The 25095-nt window shown below is 38.5% G+C and overlaps 1 protein-coding gene across 1 annotated transcript in view; it reads left to right on the top strand.

Annotated features, from left to right (window-relative positions):
- PRTG (protogenin) overlaps positions 1 to 25095 on the top strand; it is a 177224-nt gene that overhangs the window by 77615 nt on the left and 74514 nt on the right. The window contains exons 3-6 of the mRNA XM_007935142.2: positions 21077 to 21221; positions 22132 to 22265; positions 23657 to 23794; positions 24059 to 24217. Coding sequence (XP_007933333.1) covers positions 21077 to 21221; positions 22132 to 22265; positions 23657 to 23794; positions 24059 to 24217 — 576 coding nt within the window. The remainder of the gene's footprint in view (positions 1 to 21076; positions 21222 to 22131; positions 22266 to 23656; positions 23795 to 24058; positions 24218 to 25095) is intronic.

Below are 25095 nucleotides of genomic sequence, written 5' to 3' on the forward strand. Positions count from 1 at the left end.
GAGACCTCTCATATCACCCCCAACTGGGTCCCTGTGGCTGACTGTACCTCTGTCTGGCTTCCTGGCTTTTAATCCCCTTTCTCCTGCTCTTCTGCCCTGCTGTTTTGTGCGTCCCTGAGTTGTCCCTGGGGCACTATTTCAGTAAAATATTACTGAAGATAATTCAAAAATGGTTGCAACAGTATATTGAGAGAGCGCTTCCAGAAATGAAAGCTGGATTCAGAAGAGGACATGGAATGAGGGATATCATTGCTGATGTCAGTTGGATCTTGGCTGAAAGCAAAGAATATCAGAGAGATGTTTACTCGTGTTTTATTGAGTATGCAAAAGCATTTGATTGTATGGATCATAACAAATTGTGGATAACATTGAGAAGAATGGGAATTCCAGAACAATTGATTGTCCTCATGAGGAACTTCTGCATAGATCAGGAGGCTGTCATATGAACAGAACAAGGGGATACCACATGGTTCAAAATCAAGAAGGAAGTGTGGCAGGGTTGTATCCTTTCACCATACTTATTCAACTTGTATGGTGAGCATATAATCTGAGAAGCTGGAGTATATGAAGAAGAACATGGCATCAGGATTAGAGGAAGACTCATTAACAACCTGCAGATGACACATATGCATATGTGTTAATAATATGCAGATGATACAACTCTGCTTGCTGAAAGTGAGGATGACTTGAAGCACTTCCTGATGAAGATTAAAGACTACGGTCTGCAGGTGGGATTACATCTCAGTATAAAGAAGACAAAAATCCTCACAACTGGTCTAGTAAACAGCTTAATGGTGGATGGAGAAAAGATTGAAATTGTTGAAGATTTCCTATTGTTTGGCTCTACCAGTGGAAGCAGCAGTCAAGACATTAGACAACATATTGCATTGGGCAGATCTGCAGAGGACCTCTTTCAAGTGATGAAGAGCAAAGATGTCTCTTTGAAGATTAAGGTGTACCCAACCCAAGCCATGGTATTTTCAATAGCCTCTTATGCATATGAGAGCTGGACAGTGGATAAGGAAGACCGAAGAAGAGTTGATGCTTTTAGGTTGTGGTGTTGGAGAAAAATGTGGAGAGTACCCTGGTCTGCTAAAAGGACTAACAAATCTGTCCCGGAGGAAGTGCACCAGGATGCTCGTTGGAAGCAAGAATGGCCAGACTTTGTCTCAACTGCTTTGGTCATGTTGTCAGAAGGAACCATTCCCTGGAGAAGGATATCTTGTAAAGTGGAGGGTCAATGAAGAAGGGAAAAGCCCTCAACAAGATGGATAGACACAGTAGCCACAATGATGGGCTCAGGTATAGCAAGGATCATGAGGCTGGCACAGGACTAGGCAGTGTTTCATTCTCCTGTTAATAGGGTCACTATGATTCAGAGATGACTCAACAGCACTTAATAACAACAACATTATAAAGAAGCCCTGGTGGCACAATGGTTAAGCACTTGGCTGCTAACTAAAAGGTCTGTGGTTTGAACTCAGCAGCAGCTCTGTGGGAGAAAACCTGGCTAATCTTTTCCCAGAAAGATTGCAGCCTAGGAAACCCTATGGGGCAGTTCTACCCTGTTGCATAGCGCTGCTATGAGTCAGAATCAACTTGATGGCACCACAACAAAATTATAAAGATAATTTAAATTTATTTTCAGCATCTTAGACTCCTTCAGATTATTATTATATGTTATACTGTGTGCTCTAGGTGGAGGAGGTGGACATTGAATTGAATGCATATGTACCTAAAGCATGTTTTAATTTATGTTTGCCAGTTATCTACCCTGTGCCTTTTGTATGTGTGATGCTGTGGCAGAAAAGATGAAAAGATATAGGCCTAGTTGAGCTTTTGAGCTGATGAAATATACAGTGAAGCAAAAAGGATAAAATCATTGCCATAGATTTTCTGGGAGTATTAAAGAGATCACTAGGGACTACTTCACAAAAGAAGTAGATGTGCTGTAGGAGTTGGCTTTTAAAAATTTATATATACCCTCATCTTGCTAATTTCAAAATTCTTTAAGTGTGGTTAGAAAATAAAAGCTTTTCCATTTCAATAGCATTTTTTGGAAAAAAAAAATTGCCATACAACAAAATTCACTCTTTGGGGGTATGTACAGTTGTATGAGTTTTGATATATGTGTTGTTGTTGTTATTTGCCGTCGAGTCGGCCCTGACTCATAGCGACCCCTCCTTGGGTTTCCGAGGCAGTTATCACTATGGAAGTAGATTGCCCAACCTTCCTTCCGAGGAGTGGCTGGTGAGTCTCCTTTCACTTAGCATAATACATTTGAGATTGATACATGTAGAGCTGTGTAACTGTCACCACAATTAATGTATATAGAATAGCTTCATCATCCCAAAACATTCTCTCATGTTGCCTGTTGTAGTCACACTATCCCCCTCCCCATTAAAGTCTGCAAGTTCCAGAATCTTATATAAATGAAACCATATGGTATGTAGCCTCTTGGGTACAGCTCTTTTCACTTGTTGTTGATGTTGTTATGTGCCGTCGAGTCGGACCCAACTCATAGCGACCCCTCCTTGGGTTTCCAAGGCAGTATCACTACGGAAGTAGATTGCCCAACCTTCCTTCCGAGGGGTGGCTGGTGAGTCTCCTTTCACTTAGCATAATACATTTGAGATTTATCTATGTTGTTGAATGCATCAAGAGTTTGTTCCCTTTTATTGCTGAGTAGTGTTTCACTGAATGGATTTACCACAGTGTTTCTGTTCACCACTTGAGGGATGTTTGATTTGTTTCCAGTTTTGGATGATTACAGATAAAAATTCTATAAGCATTCTTGTATAGGTTTTTGTGTGAACAGATGTTTTAAATTATTTTGAATAAATATCTAGGAGTTGGATTGCTAGTCATATGGTGTTTAACTGTATAGAAGCTGCCACATTATTTTCCAAAGTGACTGTACATTCCCATCAGCAGTGTATATAGGCGTTCTAGGTGCTATATATCCTCACCAACACTTGGTATTGTCAGTATTTTTTATTTGAGATATTTCTAATAAATATTCCACTACCTGTCAGTCTAATAAATATTCCACTGCCTGTCAGTTTTCTCTTGCTGTGGTAGCTTGTGTGTTGTTGTGATGCTGAAAGCTACACAGCTGGTATTTTAAATACCAGCTGGGTCACCCATGTTGCACAAGTTTCAGCAGAATTTCTAGACTAAAACAGACTAGGAATAAAAGTTGGTAATCTACTTACAAAAATTAGCTAATGAAAACCTTATAGATGACAACAGGACATTGCTTGCTTTGGACACATCATCAGGAGGAATCAGTCCCAGAGGAAGACATTTATTTCGTGAAGAAGAGGGCCTATGAGGGTGAGGGAGACCTTTGGTGAGATGAGTTAGCACATTTCTATGGATTCTGTGGCTACAACTACGAATGTGAACAGGCCAGTGATCATGAAGATGATGTAGGACCAAGCAGTGTTTTGTTCTGTTGTACATAGGATCATAATGAGTCAGAGCTAACTTGACAGAACCCAGCTATTTATCTGTTTATCCATTTGTCTGTCCAATAGGTGTGTATTCGTGTTTCATTGTAGTTTAATTTGTAGTTCTCTAATAACTAAGAATGTTGAGCAGTTTTTCAGGTGTTTGTTTGCTGTCTATGTATCTTTTTTGGTGAGGTAGCTGTTCAAACCTTTTGCCCATTCTTTACTGGGTTATTTTCTTATCAAGTTTTGAGAATTCTTTATATATTTTGGATATAAATCCTTTGTCAGTATCTGATATGCAAAATCTCTCCCAGCTTATTTTTTTATTCTCTTTACAATGTCTTTTAAGGTACGAATGTTTTAAATTTTGGTGAAGTCCACTTTATCACTTTTCTTTTTGATTGTGTTTTTGGTATTGTATTTAAGAATTCTTTGCCTAACCCAAGATCACAAATTATTTTTCTATGTTTTCTTCTGAAAGTTCTACATTTTACATTTAGGTCAATGATCCATTTTAAGTGAATTTTTACAGAAAATCTGACAAGTAGGTGAGCTTTTTTTTTTTTTTTATAGAAGTTCAATTATTTGAGCACAATGTGTTGAAAAGGTTGTCTTTTCTCTGTTGAATTACTTTTGCAACTTTTTAAGAAATCATTTGATGTATTTGTCTCGATCTGTTTCTGAGTTTTCCTGTTGCCTTGATCTTTATATTTGTTCTTTTGCTGGTCCTACTGTTCTGGATACCTAGTGCCACTCTGACAAGAATATACCACAAATGGGATGGCTTGAACAAACAGGAGTTTATTCTCTTACAGTTTGGGAGACTAGAAGTCCCAGTTCAAAGTGCCAGGCTCTAGAGACTGTGTGAAAGCCCCTCGACCTTGGGCTTCAGCTCTGCCTCTTGTTCCCGACCCACTAAAGCTAGAGGCATCTCTTCACTCAGGCAGCTACTGGCTGCTAAGGCTAACAAGCCCAAGGTGGACAAATAACAAGCCTATGTTACCAAACCACATGGCAGGCCGTTAATTTAAGTCCATTGAAAGGCCCAAGGTTGGCAGAGCATGAAAGGCTGCTCAACAATGACTTGGATATACGCAGGGTTCAAGCGTGTCATAAGCTAGATACCATTCCCAAAGCTGTTTCTTATATACGGATAGCAGACCACATCTCTAAAGCAGCTACTCAGCTGCTTGTGGTAAGTCCTGCCGTGGGGTTGATTGCCACTCTCATCATGGGGAATAACTACCACCAGCCCAGCCACTCAACCTGACCCAGCCAAGTTGACACACAAATTTAACCACCACACCCACCTTTCCTTGATTACTGTAGCTTTATCATAAGTCTTGAATTACCTTGAGCCTTGAAATTGACATCCAATTTTGTTCTTCTTTACCAAAATCCTTTTGGCTCTTCTAGTTCCTTTTTGTTTCTGTATGTATTTCATAATGAGATGTAGCTTTTTTGTTCTACAGATAAGGACAGAGCTGACCTGGGCAAAATTGCCTATTTTTAGATGAGTCGGATCTGACTCGATGGCACATAACAACAACAACAACCACTTCTTTATTCCATATATTTTGTGCCCAGCCTTTCCTAGATGTACTAAATAATATATTCATACTGTTTTCTGGATGAAGGGTTCCCTGCTCCAGGCTTGTTTGAATCCTTCAGGCCAATAAGAATATATATAACTGTCTTCATCTTTTTTTTCACAGACACTGCTGTTGACCAGTTAATCCAGTGTGTCTGTCCCAGCACAGTCTTGTGCTTTATAATACATATGTCTATGAACAGATATAAATATTAAGTACCTCCTCATATGCTAGCTTAGCTGCTAACCTATATAGGTCAGCAGTTCAGACCCACTAGCAGCTCCACAGCAGAAAAGACCTGGTGATCTCCTCCCATAAAGATTACAGCCTAAGAAACCCAATGGGGCAGTTCTCCTCTGTCATATAGGGTAGCTGTGAGTTGGAATAGACTCAGTGGCACACAGCAACAACATGCTAAAAGTCAAGCATACAAAATAATAATGATGCTGAAAATATTATATTAAAAGATTTGGACTAATTTAAAGTCATTTATAGTCTCTCTCTAACTCTTTTGGTTATCCTCTAAACACATTCCCACCATAACTAATGGTGAGTTAATTTCATTTTAGTAAATATTATTGATGGCAGTTGGTATAAAACACTATAACTTTCAAGCCCATTGGAATCACTGCTAATTTGGCTCCTTGAAACAGATGCCAAGTTATTGATACTTGTTCTTTTGTTAAATGAAAACATTGAAGGGGTACCAGAAGATAGAAAGGTGAGGGACAGCACACAAAACATAGCCCTCTATTTAAAAATTAAGCCCAAGGGAGCTCTGGTACCATAGTGCCTAAGGCACTTGACTGCTAACCAGAAGTCTGGCAGTTCAAACTCACCAGCCACTCCTCGGAAGGAAGATGGGGCAATCTACTTTCGTAGTGATACTGCCTCGGAAACCCAAGGAAGAGTCGCTATGAGTTAGGTCCAACTCGACAGCACATAACAACAATAACAACAACAACGAGCCTTAGTAAACTTGTCATTGAAAATTATCTCACATATAGTTGGGACATAGTGGGTTCTAGTACTTGTTTGCTAACATGTTTCTTGAGGGCTAAAATCATCTTTTGAGTCATTTTTTTTTTTTCCTATGGCTACAATGGCTATAGCTAGAGTAATAATTACTATTAGATCCATAAGTCCTATCATATCAAGTTAGAAGATGAATCAGAACATGCTGAATTATGGCTCTGAGAAGATTTTTCAGAACTGAAAGGAATGACAACAATTGCTGAGAAAAATCCTACTGTTTTGTATATGAGGACGCTGAGAAATAGAGCTGACTTCCAAGAGGTCATAAAGCTCATTTATGACAATACATGGAATACAGGTCCTTACCCGAATCCTGTCTCTCGTTTTGTTTTGCCTCCTGCTTTGTAGCTAAGATCCCAGCTCAGGAGCCCTAGTGTGGGGCCTACAAAACACTCTCACACCTTTAATATCATTACTTCCTCAAAAGAGCCTGTGAAGTGGGTAACACTACCTCAAGGGAGTTTATGAACTATCCAAGGTCACACATTAAAAGCAATGTGTGAGTGAGTCAGGACCAGAATTGAGACCCTCTAATCATGATCTCTCATTGTACCACAACTGCCTTTGTGTCAGTAATATAGCTATCAAAAGCACAACATATGTCACTGGAATAATTGTATCATGGAAGGGACTTTTGAGAGCATGAAAGTCATTCAACCTTTCACTTAACTTGGAAATTTCTTTACCACATTCCTTAACTGGACAGCAAACCTCTGCTGCTGTTTTCACGTTGATTTTTATTACTAACTAATGTTTATTGAGGAGCTCTGGTGGCATAGTGCCTAAGGCACTTGACTGCTAACCAGAAGGCTGGTGGTTCAAACTTACCAGCCACTCCTCAGAGAGAAGGTTGGGGAATCTACTTCTGTAGTGATACTTCCTCGGAAACCCAAGATGGGGTCACTATGAGTCAGATCCTGCTCAACAGCAGTGGGGTCTTTCTAATGTTTATTGCACATTTATGGTATGTGACCTCTATGTATTCATTTATTTGTTCATTTAACCATCAAACAAAATTCCATGTCTCAATATTTATTTATTGAATTTTTTTTATTGTGAACAGATACATACCAAAATATTCACCAGTTCAACAATTTCTGCATGTAAAATTAATTGACAGTGATTATATTCTTGATATTGTGCAACCATTGTCACTGCTCTTCCCATCTGTCTTGTTTCTCTCCTAAAGCAATTAAACTACCCTTTTCTGTAATGAAAAATTTCTTTTGCGCCTCGTTGAACTGCTTCTAAATTTTCCAAAGAACAATATCTTTGCTATTTTCAAAGTTATAAAGACTCACATCTGCTCCTTCATCTTTCCACATCAACACTGACCAGCACCAGCCTATTTAGCATGTTATTGTGTCACTGGGGTCCTTCTTCTTAGGGGTAAGCCCCGTCAGGCTCTTCTGCTGATCAAAAATGACTAGAAGAGGCTCAGACTTTCCACATGAACAAAGTTTTATTAAAGAAAAAATAGCTTGCAGGTGGAGACAAAGAGAGACCAGCTAATGCTAGCCTTTATCTCCCTGAACAAAGGATTTGGTGGGGTTTATAAAGGGTTTTGGGTGCAAAAAGGAAAAGAGGTGGAATTAGGTATGTGCGCAGAAAGCAGCTCGTGATGGAATCCATCGCAAAGGCTTAACGGTGCCAGTTCAATTCCCAGTAGGTGCTTTTGTACCCAGGAAGGTCATATAGCAGTCATCTCAAGGCGATGTGGGCATGCCTGGAGAGCTGAATCAAACTGGTTTGGCTGAAAACCATCTTTCAGCATAGTAAAGAACAGAACTGGGAAGGTTGTTTGTTCTTTCTTTAACTCATGTTCCAGGATGTGGGTTGATCTTTAGTTACATTAGTTAATCTTTTTGTTCTGTTTTTCAGCTTTCATTTAACACATTGGGATTTGCTGTTTCCTACCTGTCTCAATTGTTGTCAAGTGTTTGCTCTTAGATGATTGCAAAAGAAAAGGTTTTTGATAGGACTGTTCATACTTTATTAGAATAAAAGAAGTCATAAGAGTGGGACTCAATAGTTGAGCTGCCATGTAAGAGGCATGTGTTCTCCAGGAACAACAGAGGAAGAAAGAGAATCAGGAATAGGAGGAGGACATGAATGTGTGGCTAATTGCCACCACAAGCAATGGCCTCCTCTGCCATTAGACCAGAATTGAATGGTGCCCAGCTACCATTATTGAATATTTTGATCAAAGATTGTAGAAGAATCTTCATCAAAAGGGGGAAATGCAGAACGGAATTTCAAATTCTCATGATAGCCAGACTTTCTGGAGCCACAGAGGATGGATGAACCCCTGAAGCTATTGCCATGAGATAATCTTTAAACCTTAAACCAAAACACCCCCTGGAGTCCTCTTAAAACTGAACAGTAGTGTAGCTTAACCAGTAAAAAAAGTCTGCCTGGAGCATTATGCTCATTTGAGATCTACCTGTATGGGACTGAACTGACAACATCTTGAAAGATTAGATAGGAATCTTAGGGGGCAGTGAGTGAATTTATGTTAATAGGGGATGAACAACTTAGAAAAAAAGAGGATGAGAAGGTAAGAGGCAATGTTTATCAAGAAGATAAAAGGCAGTGTTTTCTGTTGCTTACAGGAGAGAGGTGGAGAAATGGCTCATTGAGTTCATTCTTGAAACATTTGTTGAATGCTATATGAAGAGCCCAGCTGACAGGAGGGGATTTGAAGAACCTTGTGCCACACTCTGGCTAATAAATTGAGCACCAAACCAAACCAAACTCACTGCCGTCAAGTTGGATCCAACTCATAGCAACCCCTCCTTGGGTTACTGAGGAAGTATCACTGTGGAAGTAAATTGCCCAACCTTCCTTCCGAGGAATGGCTGGTGGGTTTGAACCGCCAGCCTTCTGGTTAGCAGTCAAATGCCTTAGCCACTATGCTACCAGAGCTCCCAAATTGAGCACAGGGGTTCTCAAAATCTATCCATTTGCAGGGTGGAAGTGGTGAAATATCGAAGATACAAAGAATTCTCTGGTGTTATTAGAAGTGTCTCTAATAGGAATACATTTGGAATAAACTGGAAAATAGTTTGTGGAAACTTTACATATCGGATGTATTTCTGACAGTCATTGATTCTCAACTTTGTTAAAAGTTTCTAGCCTTCTCTCTGAAGCTGGGTTCTCTAGAGAAGCAAAACCGGTGATGCAGATAGATAGATAGATAATTAATCTCAAGAGAATGCCTCATGCAGTTATAGAAGCTGCAAGTCCCATGGGTCATGCTTCAAGCTGGAGGGTTCTCCTGATTCATGTAGCTGCAGCAGCTGACGACTCCAAGATCAGCAGGTTACATGGCAGGCTACTGGCTCACAGGCTGTGGAGGCCTGCAAATCCCAGTATTGGAAGTTAACATGCATGTTGCTGGCTCATAGCCTGCAGACTGACGATTCCCAAGAACTGGAAGTTAGATGATGACAAGCTAGATGCAGGGTCCAGAGCAAGTAAGCTTTGCCAGAAGTCCATATATATATTGGAGGCAGGCCACACCTTCAAGGAAATTTCCCTTACAACTGGTGGAATGATGATGTTATAGGGGGTGATTATATAATTATATCACTATCAAACTACATCATTATATAACTGTGAAACCATTAGGATGACGGCCCACCCAAATTGACACACATCATTATCACACCTTCATTTTATTTACATCTGTTTAGACACAATTTTTATCTGAGCACTTCCTTTGAACAAGTACCACTTAGCACTGGGTCATCAGAATTGGCAGAGATTCAAGGAAGATAACATGTTCATTAGAAGTTAGGTAATAAGCCATTTATAGAATGTTGTTGTTGTTAGCTGTTGTTGAGTTGGCCCTCAAATCCTGGCACCCCCACGCACAGCATAATGAAACTCTGCTCAATTCTGTGCCATTCCCATGATTTTGTTAAAACCCATTCAGCGTTACAGCAATACCCAAGCTGGGTGGTAGTTCCACATGAGGCACATATATCAGCTGGAATTTGAACCTGGGTCTCCCTTATGGAAAATGAGAATTCTGCCATCGCCACCAGTACCCCTATTTATAAAATAAAATGTACACTCAGTTTGGTTGTGAAAAGGAGATGATATCAAAGGCGGCAATTACATTTGTGTTGTTACATAATTTTTATTAAATAGATGTGTTTTCTTATAAAATTACTTAGAAAATACATGAATAACTTCTTCTCTATTCTTAAGGATTAATTAAGTTCCAACTCCTATTTGAAACCTGTACTGTATCTTCCTTAATTTTTATCTACTGATACCTCCTTGCTTTAATTAAATGATGGTATCAGATCCCTGAGTTTTACATCACACTCACTTGCATTCTCCCGCTTCCCAGCTCAAAGCAAATTGGGGCCTGTTAGGGCAAGAAGTTACAACTATATTTTGATTTTTAAAGCCTGAAGTAGGCAAATACATGATTTGAAAGTCCAGTGTCATAGAAATAAACTTTATGTGGATATATATAATCCTCAATGATAAACTCTGAAATTGTGGACATTTAAGAATCTGATACAGCAATCTCCCAGTTTTCTTGATGAACTGCTTCTGGTTTTCCCTAAAGCTGCTGATTGCTGACTTAAGAGTCATGGAGCACACAGGGGCTGGAACATGACTGCTGGCCATATTCCCCTGCCATTCAGGACTCCCCAAGGAGAGGGTGTGGCAGCAACTAGTGCAATTTTTAGCAGCAGAGGCCTCCAGATCCCTGGCTGATCTGCAGTATGTGGGACCACCAATTTAAACCCTGCATCACGATCCTGACTTACTTAAGTATTTTCTGTTTAGTGAAAGAATATTTTGAGTGCAGCTTTTAAAAGAAAGTAATGTGGTGTGTATTTGTTTTATATTAGGGTATAATCTATGAAGTTATTTAAAATTATTGGTTGGCATGTCATTCCAGGCTGCATATCTATAATGCTTAGTTAATTTTAAAATCAACATCTATTAAGCATTTTATTCATTACCATCTTTTAGAAGCATGAAGGGCATTTTGGTTTAATATTGTAGTCAAATGTATATGTGTTGTTTGCTGACCAAATAAAAGTTTGGAGAACATTCTCATCATAGCATTTGATTTGCTTTTTCTTTTTCTCCCCCTCCCCTCAACTGTAAATCATGGAGACAAATGATTAAGTAGATGGGTGAAGAGGAGGAAGTTGCAAATAAAATAGGCACTTACATTTATTGTGTTTGCAAGGTTGTTTTTGAGGACAACGCATGTTTCTTGAGGCCTTGTTTCTTGCCCATTTTATAGAGCTCTGGCCTCTTAACAGCACTGCTTTAATGACTTCTTCTGGGGTTTATATTAGCACTGACTGGAGGGAAGAAAGAGGTCAGGTTTCACAAGGAGTTCCTAGACTTGTAAAATCATGCATAACTGACAGAAACAATGTGCACATTAGGAAGAAAGGTGAAATTTGCATGAGGACACGAGGCGTGTTACCATTTAAATAAGTACAAAACATTTTGCTGAATAATAGTTTGTGAACTAAAGTTTTAAGGGCTATAACATTCATTAAAGAGTCCTGGTGGTACAGTGGTTAAGTGTTCAACTGCTAACTGAAAGGTCAGTGGTTCCAACCCAGCAGCCAATCCACAGGAGAGAAATGAGGCTTTTGTGAAGATGTATATAGCCTTGGGAATTTGATGGGGGCAGTTCTACTGTCTTGTAGAATGAACTCGTAGGCAGCAAGTATTAATATTCATTATGAAGGACATATTCATTTACTAATTTAATGCCCCATGTATAGGAAAATCAGAAAAACACTCTGGGAAGCAAAGTTTAAGGCTTTTATAATACAGATACCTTGTATGCTTTTCTAACATTTCTAAGCGTTGATACAAATGTCTGTAATTTATCTTAAATAGCATTAATTTTTCTTACTTATGTGTTTTTGTAGAAGCAATTTAAGAAAATTAAGAGTAAGAAAACAGGTATGCATAATCCTGCCACTAACAGCAGCAAGTCATCTGATCTTAATTCTCAGTCTTCTCGTAATCTACCCCCCATTATCATGTTTCACAGAAGTTATGGATTTTATCTCCTTCAGCAATTTATCTATGCACATTTTCAAGGGGAAAAATTATTTTGTTTTTCTCCATTTTATGTAATTTATTCAAAGCCTATATAAATCTGTCTTGGTAGAAAAGAACAGGAACATTTAAAATCTTAGAATACCTTTGCCTTTATTTAGCCTTTAAATTTTAATGTTGCTGCATAATGGTCACTAACATCCTTTGATTAAACTTTTTTGAAGCTTTCATTCTAAAGTAAAACCAGTCTATTTATAGCACAACACCCTATCGCTGTTAGCACAACCAGCACCACTATTGTTATTGTGTGTAGTCAAGTCTGTTTCAACTCATAGCAACCTTATTGGAGCAGAACTGTCCTGCAGGATTTCCTAGGCTGTAATCTTTATGGGAGCAGATCACCAGGTATTTTCTTCCAAAAATCACAGGTAGATTCAAACTGCTGACCTTTTGGTTAGCAGCCACTATTGAAAGTTTAGGTGGTGTGATGTTGCAATGGTTAAAGCCCTGGGCTGCTAACTGAAAAGTTAGTTAGTTAGTGGGCAGCTTGTGCCCACTAGCTGCTTCAGAGGAGAAAGATGAGGCAGTCTGCTTCCCTAAAGATCACAGCCTTGGAAATCCTTTGGGGCAGTTCTATCCTGTAGGGTTGTTAAGAGTCAGAATCAACTCGTACAAGCTCGCATTTTCATTCTGTGTGTTTGTGCGCACACACACATACATATGTGTATAAAATTTAATGTTACGCTTACAGTATTCTTATAAAATATAATTCCCATTTTACTGAGGCATACTGATACTGTGAGACTTGAGGTTGAGTAAATTCTGAAGGGCACAGAGATAATGAATGCAAAGCTGTGGTTCAAACCCACGTGTATGGATTTTAATATCTGCACTCTTAACCATAAGGCCATGCTGCTGTACTGCCTCCCTTCATACACCTAAATTATGCCCTGTATTGTATTGGCTTTTATTCCTGATTTTCTTTAAACCAGCTACCAAAATCACCAAACACAAACCCATTGCCATTGAGTCTTTTCTAACTCATAGTGACCCTTAAAGTACTCAGTAGAACTACCCCATATGATTTCCAAGGCTGGAAATCTTTTGGAAGCAGACTGCTTCATCTTTCTCCCATGGAGCGGCTGGTAGGTTAGAACCACTGACCTTTCAGTCAGCGGCCACGTGCTTAGCCATTGCCTCACTAGGGTTCCCTATTTAAACCAGCTAAAGCTTTTTCCTTAGTCTTAACCTCCCCTTCCTCAGTTTTCTAATACCTTCACTTCTATTACCAAGAAATGGGAATAAATTAGAACTCGCAAAACTGTAAATATTGTCCTTCCGGAATGGTTCTAACAGGACCTCAGAAGGAAGAAATCCCCTTTTTTGCTAATTTTACTCATTATACATTGATGTTTTGTATGCTGCTATCATAAAGTTTTAAGGATGACTTTCTCTAAATCTATTTTTCTTTAGAGTAGTCTTTGTGTGTGTGTGTGTGTGTGTGTGATTTGGGTGAAAATTTACAGAGCAAATTCACTTTCCATACAGCAGTTCACATACACTGTGTCTTATGACATTGATCACAATTTACCACAATGTAACAGCTCCCCTCCTACTTCCTCCTGATAGTTACCTCTTCCCTGTGTCCATCCCTCTATGCACTCCTACCCCCTGAGCTGTCTCCCTGTGCATAAGCAGCCCTTCTTTCTCCCATGATTTTTCTCTCCAAGGAGTGTGTCTACCTCAGGTAAATGTTCACCTCATATGCCTGTCTTTTGTTTGGCTGGAAGCCACAGGTGTGGGTTCAATTCTAGAGCTGAAGGGCAGCTAGGAGCCATAGTCTCAGCGGTTCCACCAGGCTCTATCAGACCAGCAAACCTGGTCCCCCCCCCCCCTTTTTATTTCTCCAAATGATTTTGAGTTTTGTTCCACATTGTTTTCCCTCTCTATCCAGGATCTCCTACATAGCTCCCCTTCCAAGTGGATGACAGTGGTAACCAGGCGGCACCACCTAGTTCTTCTGGTCTCATAGTCGTATAGGCTGCAGATCAGATGGTGTACCAGTCCCTAGGACTAATTATTTCCATGAATTTTTGGTTTTCTTCATTCTTCTTTGCTCCAGATGCAGAGAGACCCATTGTTGCATCTAGATGGCAGCTTGCTTGCAAGCTTTTAAGATCCCAGTCGCTACTGGGTAGTCTTTTTTTTAATATATAAATTTTATTTCTTTAAATCTTAATGAATTGTGACACCTGAGAGCCATCAGCTAAAAAATCAGAATGAATAGATATTTGAGTTATTTATATTATTTAATACCAGACCTAATTTTGCGGTTGCCCAGTCTTGTTTAACAAGTCTCATTCCTTCTCATTCTGATCAAATCAGTGTCTCTAATCGTGATTCACTGACTCTGTTTTTCCTTCTGTGTTCCTGTGTTCTTTGTTCAGGGACCTTAGCATAGTATCCTTTACCCTTCTAGCTACACAGGCCAGAAACTGCAGAACCATATGGGTTCTTCCCACTCTCTTCCTTGAACACCTCATCACATCAATGTACAAGGTCTCTTGCATGCACCCCTCCCTTCCATTCCTGTTAACTCTGCCATCACTCAAACCCACAGCATATTCTTTTCTGCTATTCTAATTGTTGTTGTTAAGTGCCATTGAGTTGGTTCTGATGCTTAGCAACCCTGTGTACAGCAGAGTTAAACACTGCCCAGTCCTACACCATCCTCATAATATTTGCTATGTTTGAGTCACAGCCACTGTGTCAATTCATCTTATTGAAGGTCTTTTTTTGCTGAGTCTACTTTACCAAGCATGTATGTTGTCCTTCTTCAGGAACTGGTCCCTCCTTATAACATGTTGAAAGTATACGAGATGAAGTCTTGCCATCTTTGCTTCTAAAGAGCATTCTGGCTGTACTTCTTCCAAGACATTCTTCTGGCTGTCCATAGTATATTTAGTATTCTTTACCAAAGCCATGATTCCAATGCATCAGTAATTCTTCAGTTGTCTTATTCATTGTCCAGCTTTCACATGCATATGAGATGATTGAAAAATACCATGGCCATGTCCTTCTTCCCAAGCTTAGTCTGGAAGCTCTCCTGAAACCTGTCCACCATGAGTGATCCTGCTGGTATTTGAATACTGGTAGCATAGCTTCCAGCATCACAGCAACACACAAGCCTCACAGTATGACAAACTGACAGATGAGTGGTATACCGTTCTAATGTAGACTCATAGTTGGTCTCCCTGTTTCTGATATCCCAGTCAGTCTCAATCTCTTTATTCTTTCTCTCTCTCTGTTTTTCTCAGCATTTGGACTTTTCATGATCAAAACATATGCGGTCTTAGAACTAGGAGAATAACAATAAAGGAATAGTTAATATTCTATTAAGTAAATTATCCTTTTTAAATAGATTTATTTTTAAAATATTTTATTCCTAAATAAACTTCAGACTGAAGTGGTATAATTAAGTTGACATGCATTCATATATTTTTAACTGTTTCCTAGAAGTACAAATACTCTTGCTAGAGATGAGAGCTATAGGTTCTAAGTTATAAAAGGCAGGAAGTTAAAGGTATTATTTTGTTTTGGAAATCTAGGAACTTCATGTGTATTTTTACCCAGATAGAAAGCCAGTGGATGTCAGCTTATGCAGCATATCTTTCAAGCAGCAGAATTGCTTGGAAATAGAACCAGCAGTTTTTATTTTCCACATAGAAGTTTGGTGATCTCAAACTTTTACTCCGGGGAGAATTCACATAGGGTCTCTGGAGATTAATTGTCTGTATTCAGATCCTAGCTTCACCACTTACAAGTTGCAAATTTATGTAATAATGGTGGTGAGGATTAAATAAACTAGAACATGTAATGTACTGAATGTAGTACCTAGTCCTATAATGTATAATAAGTTATTGTTATTTCTGTGGTGATTCATTTACTCAAAACTTCTGTTATATGCTTTCATAATACTCTTTTTTACATATCATTTATCACAGTTTGAAATTATGTCCTTGCATAAAAATTTAGTTAAATGCCTTACCTTACCATTAGACAGAGGTGCCCTGATGGCGGATTCTCTGTCAGTTTTATTCATCATTGAGTACTTGGCACCTGGAATATAACAAGCACTGAATCAATATTTGTTGGATGATGGAATTTAGAAGTGATTACTTTAGCCTAAATTTTTTTCTAAAGTAAATGTGATTTAAATCTTTTGCTGCACAGGAGAGACAGTTAATGTGGCCCATTATTTTATGAAGAATTGCATGATTCCGAGCCAGTGAGTATGAGTTAATTACTATTCTGGTCACCTAGTGCCGCTCTGACAAGAATATACCATAAATGGGATGGCTTGAACAAATACGAGTTTATTCTCTTACAGTTTGGAAGCTTTAAGTCCAAGTTCAAAGTGCTAGACTCTAGGGGCTGGGTGAAATCCCCTCAGCCTTGGCTTTAGCTCTGCCTCCTGTTCCTGGCCCTTTGGAGCTAGAGGCTTTTCTTCACTCAGACGGCTGCTGGCTGCTGAGACTGACAAGCCCAAGGTTGACAAGTAAAAAGGCACCGTCCCGATGTTACCAAACCACATGACAGGCCATTAACTTAAGTCCACTAAAAGTCCCAAGGTCAGCAGAGCATGGTAGGCTGCTGAACAACAACATGGCTACATGCAGGGTTCAAGCATGCCATAAGCTAGAAACCATTCCCAAAGCTGCTTCTTACATATGGGAAGCAGAGTACATTCCTAAAACAGCTTCTCAGTTGCTGTGGTAGATCTTACCATGGAGTTGATTGCCAGTCTCACCATGGGGAAAAACTACCACCAGCTGCCCCCAGCCACTCAACCAGGCCCAGTCAAGTTGACACACAACTTTAACTACCACAATTACAAAGTTAATAAGTGCTGTAATTACAAAGATAATAGGATTGATACTAATGTGTGATTCATGGAAGGTAACTCCATTATATGACAGCTATATTGTATATCTTTGATAGCAGAGTTATTCATTGTTTTTTATATAACTATTTACTATTGACTAAATACTGTTGCATGCTTACCATATAAACAGTTTGGTTTTGGAGTAATTAATGCCACACTCCTTCTCTTTGCCAAAGTTAGCCAATGAAACTGTACCCAGTTAAAAAGAGTTAGAAATGTATGGTGGACATAAAGAAGGACATTTGTTCCTTTTGCCATAGCAAGGATATACATTAAAACCTATGAGAGCCAGAACCTGTGTAAAGAGGAAACCCATCAGAGAGGACAAACGCAATTATTTTGCACTAATAGAGAGTGATAGATATGTGGTAAGATTGCCCCCTGTTAAAGTGCAAAACTTGTGAGACCCAGAAAAACAAGGCAGACCCATCAAGTTCTGGCTCTCACAGGTTACACCACATGTATTAAATTTTTTAATAATTACAGTAAGGAATTTAAGATTTAAAGAGTTGTTGAGACATAATGCTTCTTGACAACATTTAAAATTGGAATAATCTTTTGTAAGATTGTTCCTTTTTGATTTTAGTAGTAGTAGGTGGACTTATAAAAAGCCTTTGAATTAATAGATGGAAGCCATTTGTGGGTCACATGCAGCCATAGCAAACCCTGGTGGATGCCAACAGGATGTATTTGAAGGGGAAAGAGGCAGCTGAAAATGGAGACACTAGTTAAAAGGCAGTTATAGTGGTCCGAGTGATAGACAAAGAAGGGAATGGGCTGTTCACAAGTTAAAATCAGTGGGAATAAACAGTTGAATAAAAAGATTGCAGAAGTCTCAGTAGTGTCTAGCTAAGTTGGGTAGCTGGATAGTAGTTTGACAAGCCAAGGTAGAGATAGATACTTGCAGGAAAGACTTAACTTCATTTGGACATGATGAGTTTAAGTGCCTTTTGTAAATACAGGGTAAAGATGTCCAGTGGCCAGTTGGAGCCACAATTATGAAACTCTGGGGATGGCATCCTAGGCCGGAGATACATTTTGGAGAATCAGCAACAACAAATGGATGTAGTTGAAAAACAGAAAGTGAAGGAAATCAACAGAGAGATGGTGGAGAGTGAGAAGAACAGAGAATCTACAAATGAAAGGGCAGAGAGGAGGAAGAGTCCCTGAAAAGGAAGAGAGGAAGGAGAGTCAGAGAAATAGAAAGAGTGTGTAGAGCCATATCATAGACACTGCTTCAGTAAAATAATAGGGGAAAAAAGCAGATTACGTTGGTTGAGGTATAAAGTCAGAGAGGAAGGAGAGACAGCTTCTATCAACTCTTTAGAGATGTTTTGATGCCATGGGCAGGAAAAAGAGCCAATTACTGATAGACCAGGTGATATATAGAGAAGTTGAGGATTTTGATTGTTTGTTTTGAGGTTGGGAGAGACCTCAACTATTTTTATAAGCCACGGGGAAGAATAATGCCCTTTGGTCTGCAAAAGTTTTTCTTATTTTGTTGTAGTCCAGTTTATCTGTATTTCCTTTTACTGCTTGTGCTTTTAGTGTTGTATGTAAGAGAACAGCTCTTCTTGAGGAAGCAGAAAGTTTTGTTACATACGCAAATAATTATTCACCTTATTCTACCCTTTTTGGAAATAAATTCTCCTAACAATGTCTTCACCATTATTCATTGATTTTTTCCTGTACTTTTAAAGGCCTGTGATCTTTCTGGGAGCTCTGGTGATGTAGTGCGTAAGGCACTTGACTACTAACCAGAAGGCTGGCTATTCAGACCCACCAGCCACTCCTCAGAAGGAAGGTTGGGAAATCTGCTTCCGTTGTGATACCGCCTTGGAAACCCAAGGAGGGGTCGCTATGAGTCAGGTCTGACTCGATAATGGAGTAAAATCCAAAGCAGAATTTGTTAGTCTTCTCTGACCTTTTTGCCCTTTTTAAGTCTAATGAAGCATTAGTTCACCTAAGCCTTATTCCCTCTTTTTTCTTCATAATTATCCCTTTATTAATAAACTGTAAAGGCAAATACACTTTTTGATCTAGAGTCTGAGGAAGGGGCATAAGACTACAAGTGAGGGCCTTTCTTTATATCCTAAAAGATTTAGTGGAGGGAAGGGAAAACCACACTGTTCTCTGGAGTCTGGACTCCTTCAAAACGTGAAGACAAGAACACTGAAGACTAGTTTCTGGAGGCCTGCATAGAAGGGTAAAGAAAAATTGTCTCTAGAAAATATCAACACTTCAAGATTTATCTCTGCTTTGAAAACACATGAGCCTAAAAGTAATCTCTTCAGTTTCTCCACCTTTTATGCATCAGACACACCATTTCTCCTTTCTGTTTTCTCATTTTGCTCCATCAATACCAACCTTATTTGATTCTAAACACAGAAATACTTCTGCATCCAATAAGAACCCAATCTAGAGTCCCTCCACTTCTCATTCATTACTATCATTCCCATTAAAACAACCTGTTGTTGGGCTTTTGACTTGAGTTGAGGTTCTTTCTTCAATACATTGTTTATAGCAGTGCCTGGTTAGTTTTACCAGACTTTACTATTCATGGCAGTTCTCTGCTAAAAATGTTTTCAGTGATACCTGAATTTGTATCATGGTACAAATCCACTTTATCTCTCCTACTACTTTCCCATAAAACAACTTTCCCATAAACCCATAATCTGAATTACTGTATATGGTAATTAAGGTTATGTATCAATTTGGCTGGGCCTGGTTTTGAGTGACTGTGCAGCTTGATGTAGTTATTCCCCAAGGTAAGATCTGTAATCAGCTCCATGGTGGAATCTACTGGAGCAGCTGAGTAGCTGCTTTAGGGATGTGGGCTGCTTCCAGTGTGTAAGAAGCAGCTTTGAGGTAGGTCTCTTGCTTTTGGCACTCTTGAATCCTGTATATTGCCAAGTGATTTTTCAGCAGCCTGTCATGTGATTTGGTAATACCAGGAATGTGCCTTTCTACTTGTCAGTCTACTGTTTGTCAGCCTCAGCAGCCAGCAGCTGCCTGAGTGAAGAAAGCCTCCAGCTTCCATGGGCTGGGAGCAAGAGGCAGAGCTAAAGCCCAAGGTCGAGGGGATTTCACCCAGCCCCTAGAGCCTGGCAGTTGGAACTTGGACTTCTAACTTTCAAAACTGTAAGAGAATAAACTCCTGTTTGTTCAAGCCATCCCATTTATGGTATATTCCTGTCAGAGTGGCATTAGGTAACCAGAACATTTACAGTAGCGCTGGGTGTTTCTTCACAATCCTCTGAACACAGGCTGTGTATTTCTCGCCTCTGTGCTTGCCTTCATGTTATTCCTTTCACCTGGAATGTCCTGATGTCCCCATTCCATTTAAACCCAGTGAACTGTCTTCAAAAGCCAATCCAAAATCAATCTCTGTAAATAATCTTACCTGACTAACCTATCTTTATTGATATTTTTTCTTCTCTGAAATATAGTAATATTTGAAGTTTGTAATGCACAGTTAGTATATAATCATATACTGTTGTTAACTGTTTATTTTTGTTTCTGTTATATTAATTTTCTTTCCAAATAGATGGTTTTATGAGAAACTGTTTAGAATTTCGTTCTGGGAAAAGGCAAGACTCCTTGAGGCATGGGGATTTGTCTAATGGTTTTTCTAAAATTATTCCCTGAATTATCTTTGTGTTAGTTAAGTTGGGTGGCTCAGTGATTAAGTGTTCAATTGCTAACTAGAAGTTCAGTGGTTCAAATCTACCAGCCACTCCACAGGAGAAAGATGTAGCAGTCTGATTCTGTAAAGATTTACAGCCTTGGAAACCATGTGGGGCACTTCTGCGCTGTCCTCTAGCATCCCTATGAGTTGGAATTGGGTCAACAGTGGCAAAATGGGAGTTAAGTTGGGATTGGTCTTATGTCTGGGCAGGAGTTCAGCTCTGATAAATAATATCTAGCATAATGTTATTTCCAAATATAGTTGTTATGTATTTATTCTAAGTTTGTCAAACTTTATCTTATAGCTATTTCTGCATTTGAAGTTCAGCCAGTTTCCACTGAGGTCCATGAAGGTGGAGTTGCTAGATTTGCATGCAAGGTTTCATCAAACCCTCCTGCAATCATAACATGGGAATTAAATCGGACAACTCTGCCTATATCTATGGACAGGTAAATATAGCTTTTGTCTCTACAGGTACAGGTACTAAAAAAGACTTCATTATAGTATTCTTTGAGGAAATAGCATTATAAAGGTAATTTCATTTTAGAGTAGTAAGAACAGTTTAAGACATTTCAAACTTAATCAAAGAAATAAATTAGTCTCTGGCACATGAGATATGGGTCCTGGTGTTTTCGGTTCAGATCAGAATTCAAATAGTCTCTCCTACTGCTTTGTTGCTTTCCTCAACTATCTGTTCCAGCCGTAGGACCACCTGGATAACAAGGTTTAAGAAATCAAATTGCAGTTTCACTAGTGTAAACTTTAGTAGTTGCCCAGTCCTGTCTCTGCCTTTTATTTCTAAGCCCCCTATCTCCATCACTCACACATTTGCAACATGCCATACCTGGGCTTGGAGGGTGGTGATCAGGAACTTAGTAGCAACCTCAAAATGTTTTGTTCCTGTATACCTGTATTCCTAACTAGGTAAAAATTGTTTGCTGAAATGATAGAAGAACGTTAGGATAGAAGAAGTTATTCAAGGAAGTACCTTTTTTTTTTCTAACATGTATAGTAGAATGCTATGATTAACAGAATAAATAATTACAGTCAAGAAATTGGAAATTTGAAAATCATACTAAGCTCTGGGCCACTAATTAAGTAAATCTAAGCAAAAGTGTCAAATGAGACTCTGTAGAATAGACGAATCATACAAAGTACATACTGCAGGATTATTTATATTTTAGAGAGCTGTAGTGATTGAAATGAAAATAATAGAATCAAGCTAAAAATATAAAAGATCTTAAAAGCATTACATCTAATACTTTTAAAAGATTGAAGGTATTAATTAATCTTGTATGTGTTTTAAAGTAAAGCATAACATTTACTACAAAGAGTTTAATATATTAATTTTCATAATAGGATAACTGCCCTACCAACAGGGGTATTGCAGATCTATGATGTTGGCCAAAAGGATGCTGGGAATTATCGCTGTGTTGCTGCTACTGTAGCCCACAGACGTAAAAGTATGGAGGCCTCACTAACAGTGATTACAGGTACCACACAAAAACTTATTTTCCAATCTCTGTGACTCTTTATTGTAGTCTATTGACATTATTTTCCTCCTCTGGCTTTAATATTAAAGAATGCCACAAAGTAGTGTTTTAATTTCATTTAAATTATTATAATCTCTGGTAGCATAGTGCCTAAGGCACTTGACTTCTAACCAGAAGTTGGCGTTTCAAACCCACCAGCCACCCCTTGGAAGGAAGACTGGGCAATCTATTTCCGTAAAGATTTACCACCCTGGAATCCCAAAAGGGGGTCATTAGGAGTCAGAATTGACTCAATGGCAGTGAGTTTGGTTTGGTTTTTGGTTTATTTGGAAAATAGTTATCTTTATCTATTAAGCAACTCTTCTTTTACAGCTAACTCATTTTGGTATGTTAACATCTTTAAGAATGGTTGAATATTTGTTTTATAAATACTTGAATCAATTTTACTTTAGAAATATGAAATACAAAAAAAGAGAAAAATTGTCATCCATTTCCACCAGAATTGTCCACTGTCAGTAAAGATGTATTTGTTACCTGTTTGTTATTTTAAGAAAAATCATTATTTGTTTTGGTAAAAGCAATACATATGCGTTAATAAAGCATTTAATCAACATAGAAACTTAAAAATATATCAGTCAATCCCAACATCCAGAAATTATCATTGTTAACATTAAGTGAACATAATTTTATATATTTTACCATACGTGAGTAGCAAGAAAAATAGCTAGATAGATAAATGAATATAAAGAAGGAAATCCATGTTTTTATTAAAATGGGATCGTATATAGATTCTAGCTTTTATTTCTTTTATTATTTATTCATTTATTGTGATTTGGGTGAGAGTTTACAGAGCAAATTCATTTTCCATACACAGTTCATACGCATTTTGTCTCACAACACTGACTGCAGTTCCCCACAATATAACACCTCTCTTCCGCTTCCTCCCTGTAGTTACCTGTATCCTTTCCTCATTAACTTTTATTTTAAAACAAATTCAAATGAACTTGAATGTAGTGGAAGAAAAACTAAACTAAAGACAATGTTGAACTTCACACAAATGTTGTTTATTCTTCACAAGAGTTTTTATTTCCTAAAAGATATTTAAGGTTAAAAAAAATTTAAAAATGTAAGAGGGTGACATTATATTTTTAATGACACATTTTAATTTTAGGTAGTGTCTGATATGAAAGATAAAGATAAAGGCACTCTCATACTTCTTTTCTCCCTCACTGTCATATAAATTCTTAACAAGATTAATGAAAGTACAAAATGGATGTAATGTATTAAATGAACCTTAATCAAATGTGAACAAGAGAAGATATTTTAACTCCTGACATTGGTTATATCTTAATTTATAATATTATTGTTCTTTCTTCCTTGTACTCAAAAAGCTGAGGAGTCTAAACTGTTCCACACACCAACCATTATAGCAGGTCCACAGAACATAACAACTTCTCTTCATCAGACAGTTGTTTTGGAATGCATGGCCACAGGAAATCCCAAACCAATCATTTCTTGGAGCCGCCTTGGTAAGTCTTCTCAGAAAAAAAATTTAAAAGATACTTTCTTTAACTTTTATTTCTAGTGAAACCTGATAGATGTTTATTTTACACACAAAGCACATTTGGCAATTCATAACTTTTTACTTTTTGGCACTTCAGTGTGTAGAGATTGAGGTTTAATATGGAAAAACGTGCATTTCATGATTGTATTGCTTAGATAGAGGTATTTTGATATAATTTTAGATCGTATGTTATTACATTGTTTTAACTGAAGACTTCTCTTTGAAATAGATCATAAGTCCATTGATGTCTTTAATACTCGGGTGCTTGGAAATGGTAATCTCATGATATCTGATGTCCGGCTGCAACATGCTGGAGTATATGTTTGTCGGGCCACTACCCCAGGCACACGTAACTTCACAGTTGCCATGGCAACTTTAACTGTATTAGGTATGTTTTCTTTCTTTCTACAATCAGGAGAATCTTACATTTTAATATGTGCTGTTTTATCTCATTTATAGCTTACTTCTACATTTCTTGAATTTTGTAGCAGTGATATGAAGTACCCATTGTGGTAATTAAGGTTATATGTCAGCTTGGCTGGGTCTGGTTTTAAGTGGCTGAGCAGCTGGATGTAATTATTCCCCATGATGAGACTGGTAATCAACACCATGGTGGAATCTACTGTGAGCAGCTAAGTAGCTGCCTTAGGGATATGGTCTACTTCCAGTATATAAGAAGCTTTAAGGAAGGTCTCTAGCTTTACGGTACATCTGGATCCTGCGTTTGGCCAAGTCTTCATCACAGTGGCCTACTATGTCATCTGCCAATCTTGAGACTTTCTGGACTTTAACTAATAGCTTGCCATGTTGCTTGATAATTTGGGGACTATGACATTTTACTTGTTGACCTTGGGTTGGCAGCCTCAGCAGCCAGCAGCTGCCTGGGTAAAGGGAAGCCTCTAGCTTCAGTGGGTGGGGTGCAAGAGGCAGAGCTGAAGCCCAAGGTTGAGGGGCTGTCACCCAGGCCCTAGAGCTGGCACTTTGAACTAAGACTCCTAGCCACCCACACTGTAAGAGAATAAATCCTTGTTTGCTAAAGTCATCCATTAGTGGTATTTCTATTAGATAACGCAAACACCCAATAATGAATTTTAGGTGAAAATTAAAGCACTGTGCAAAATACAATTACAGAATCCTTCTGAAGTTGCCGTCCTGTCTCCCTGCATGCCATTATTTCTTACTATTTAAAGCTTCCCTTTTATCTACTGTTTACCTACACTAGATTTCTTGGAACAGATGGGTCAGAGGTTGTCCCAGGGCTTTTCC

The sequence above is a fragment of the Orycteropus afer genome, unplaced genomic scaffold (genome assembly GCF_000298275.1).
Source record: "Orycteropus afer afer isolate SDZICR_OR568_19922 unplaced genomic scaffold, OryAfe1.0 scaffold00026, whole genome shotgun sequence".
Taxonomy (NCBI): domain Eukaryota; kingdom Metazoa; phylum Chordata; class Mammalia; order Tubulidentata; family Orycteropodidae; genus Orycteropus; species Orycteropus afer.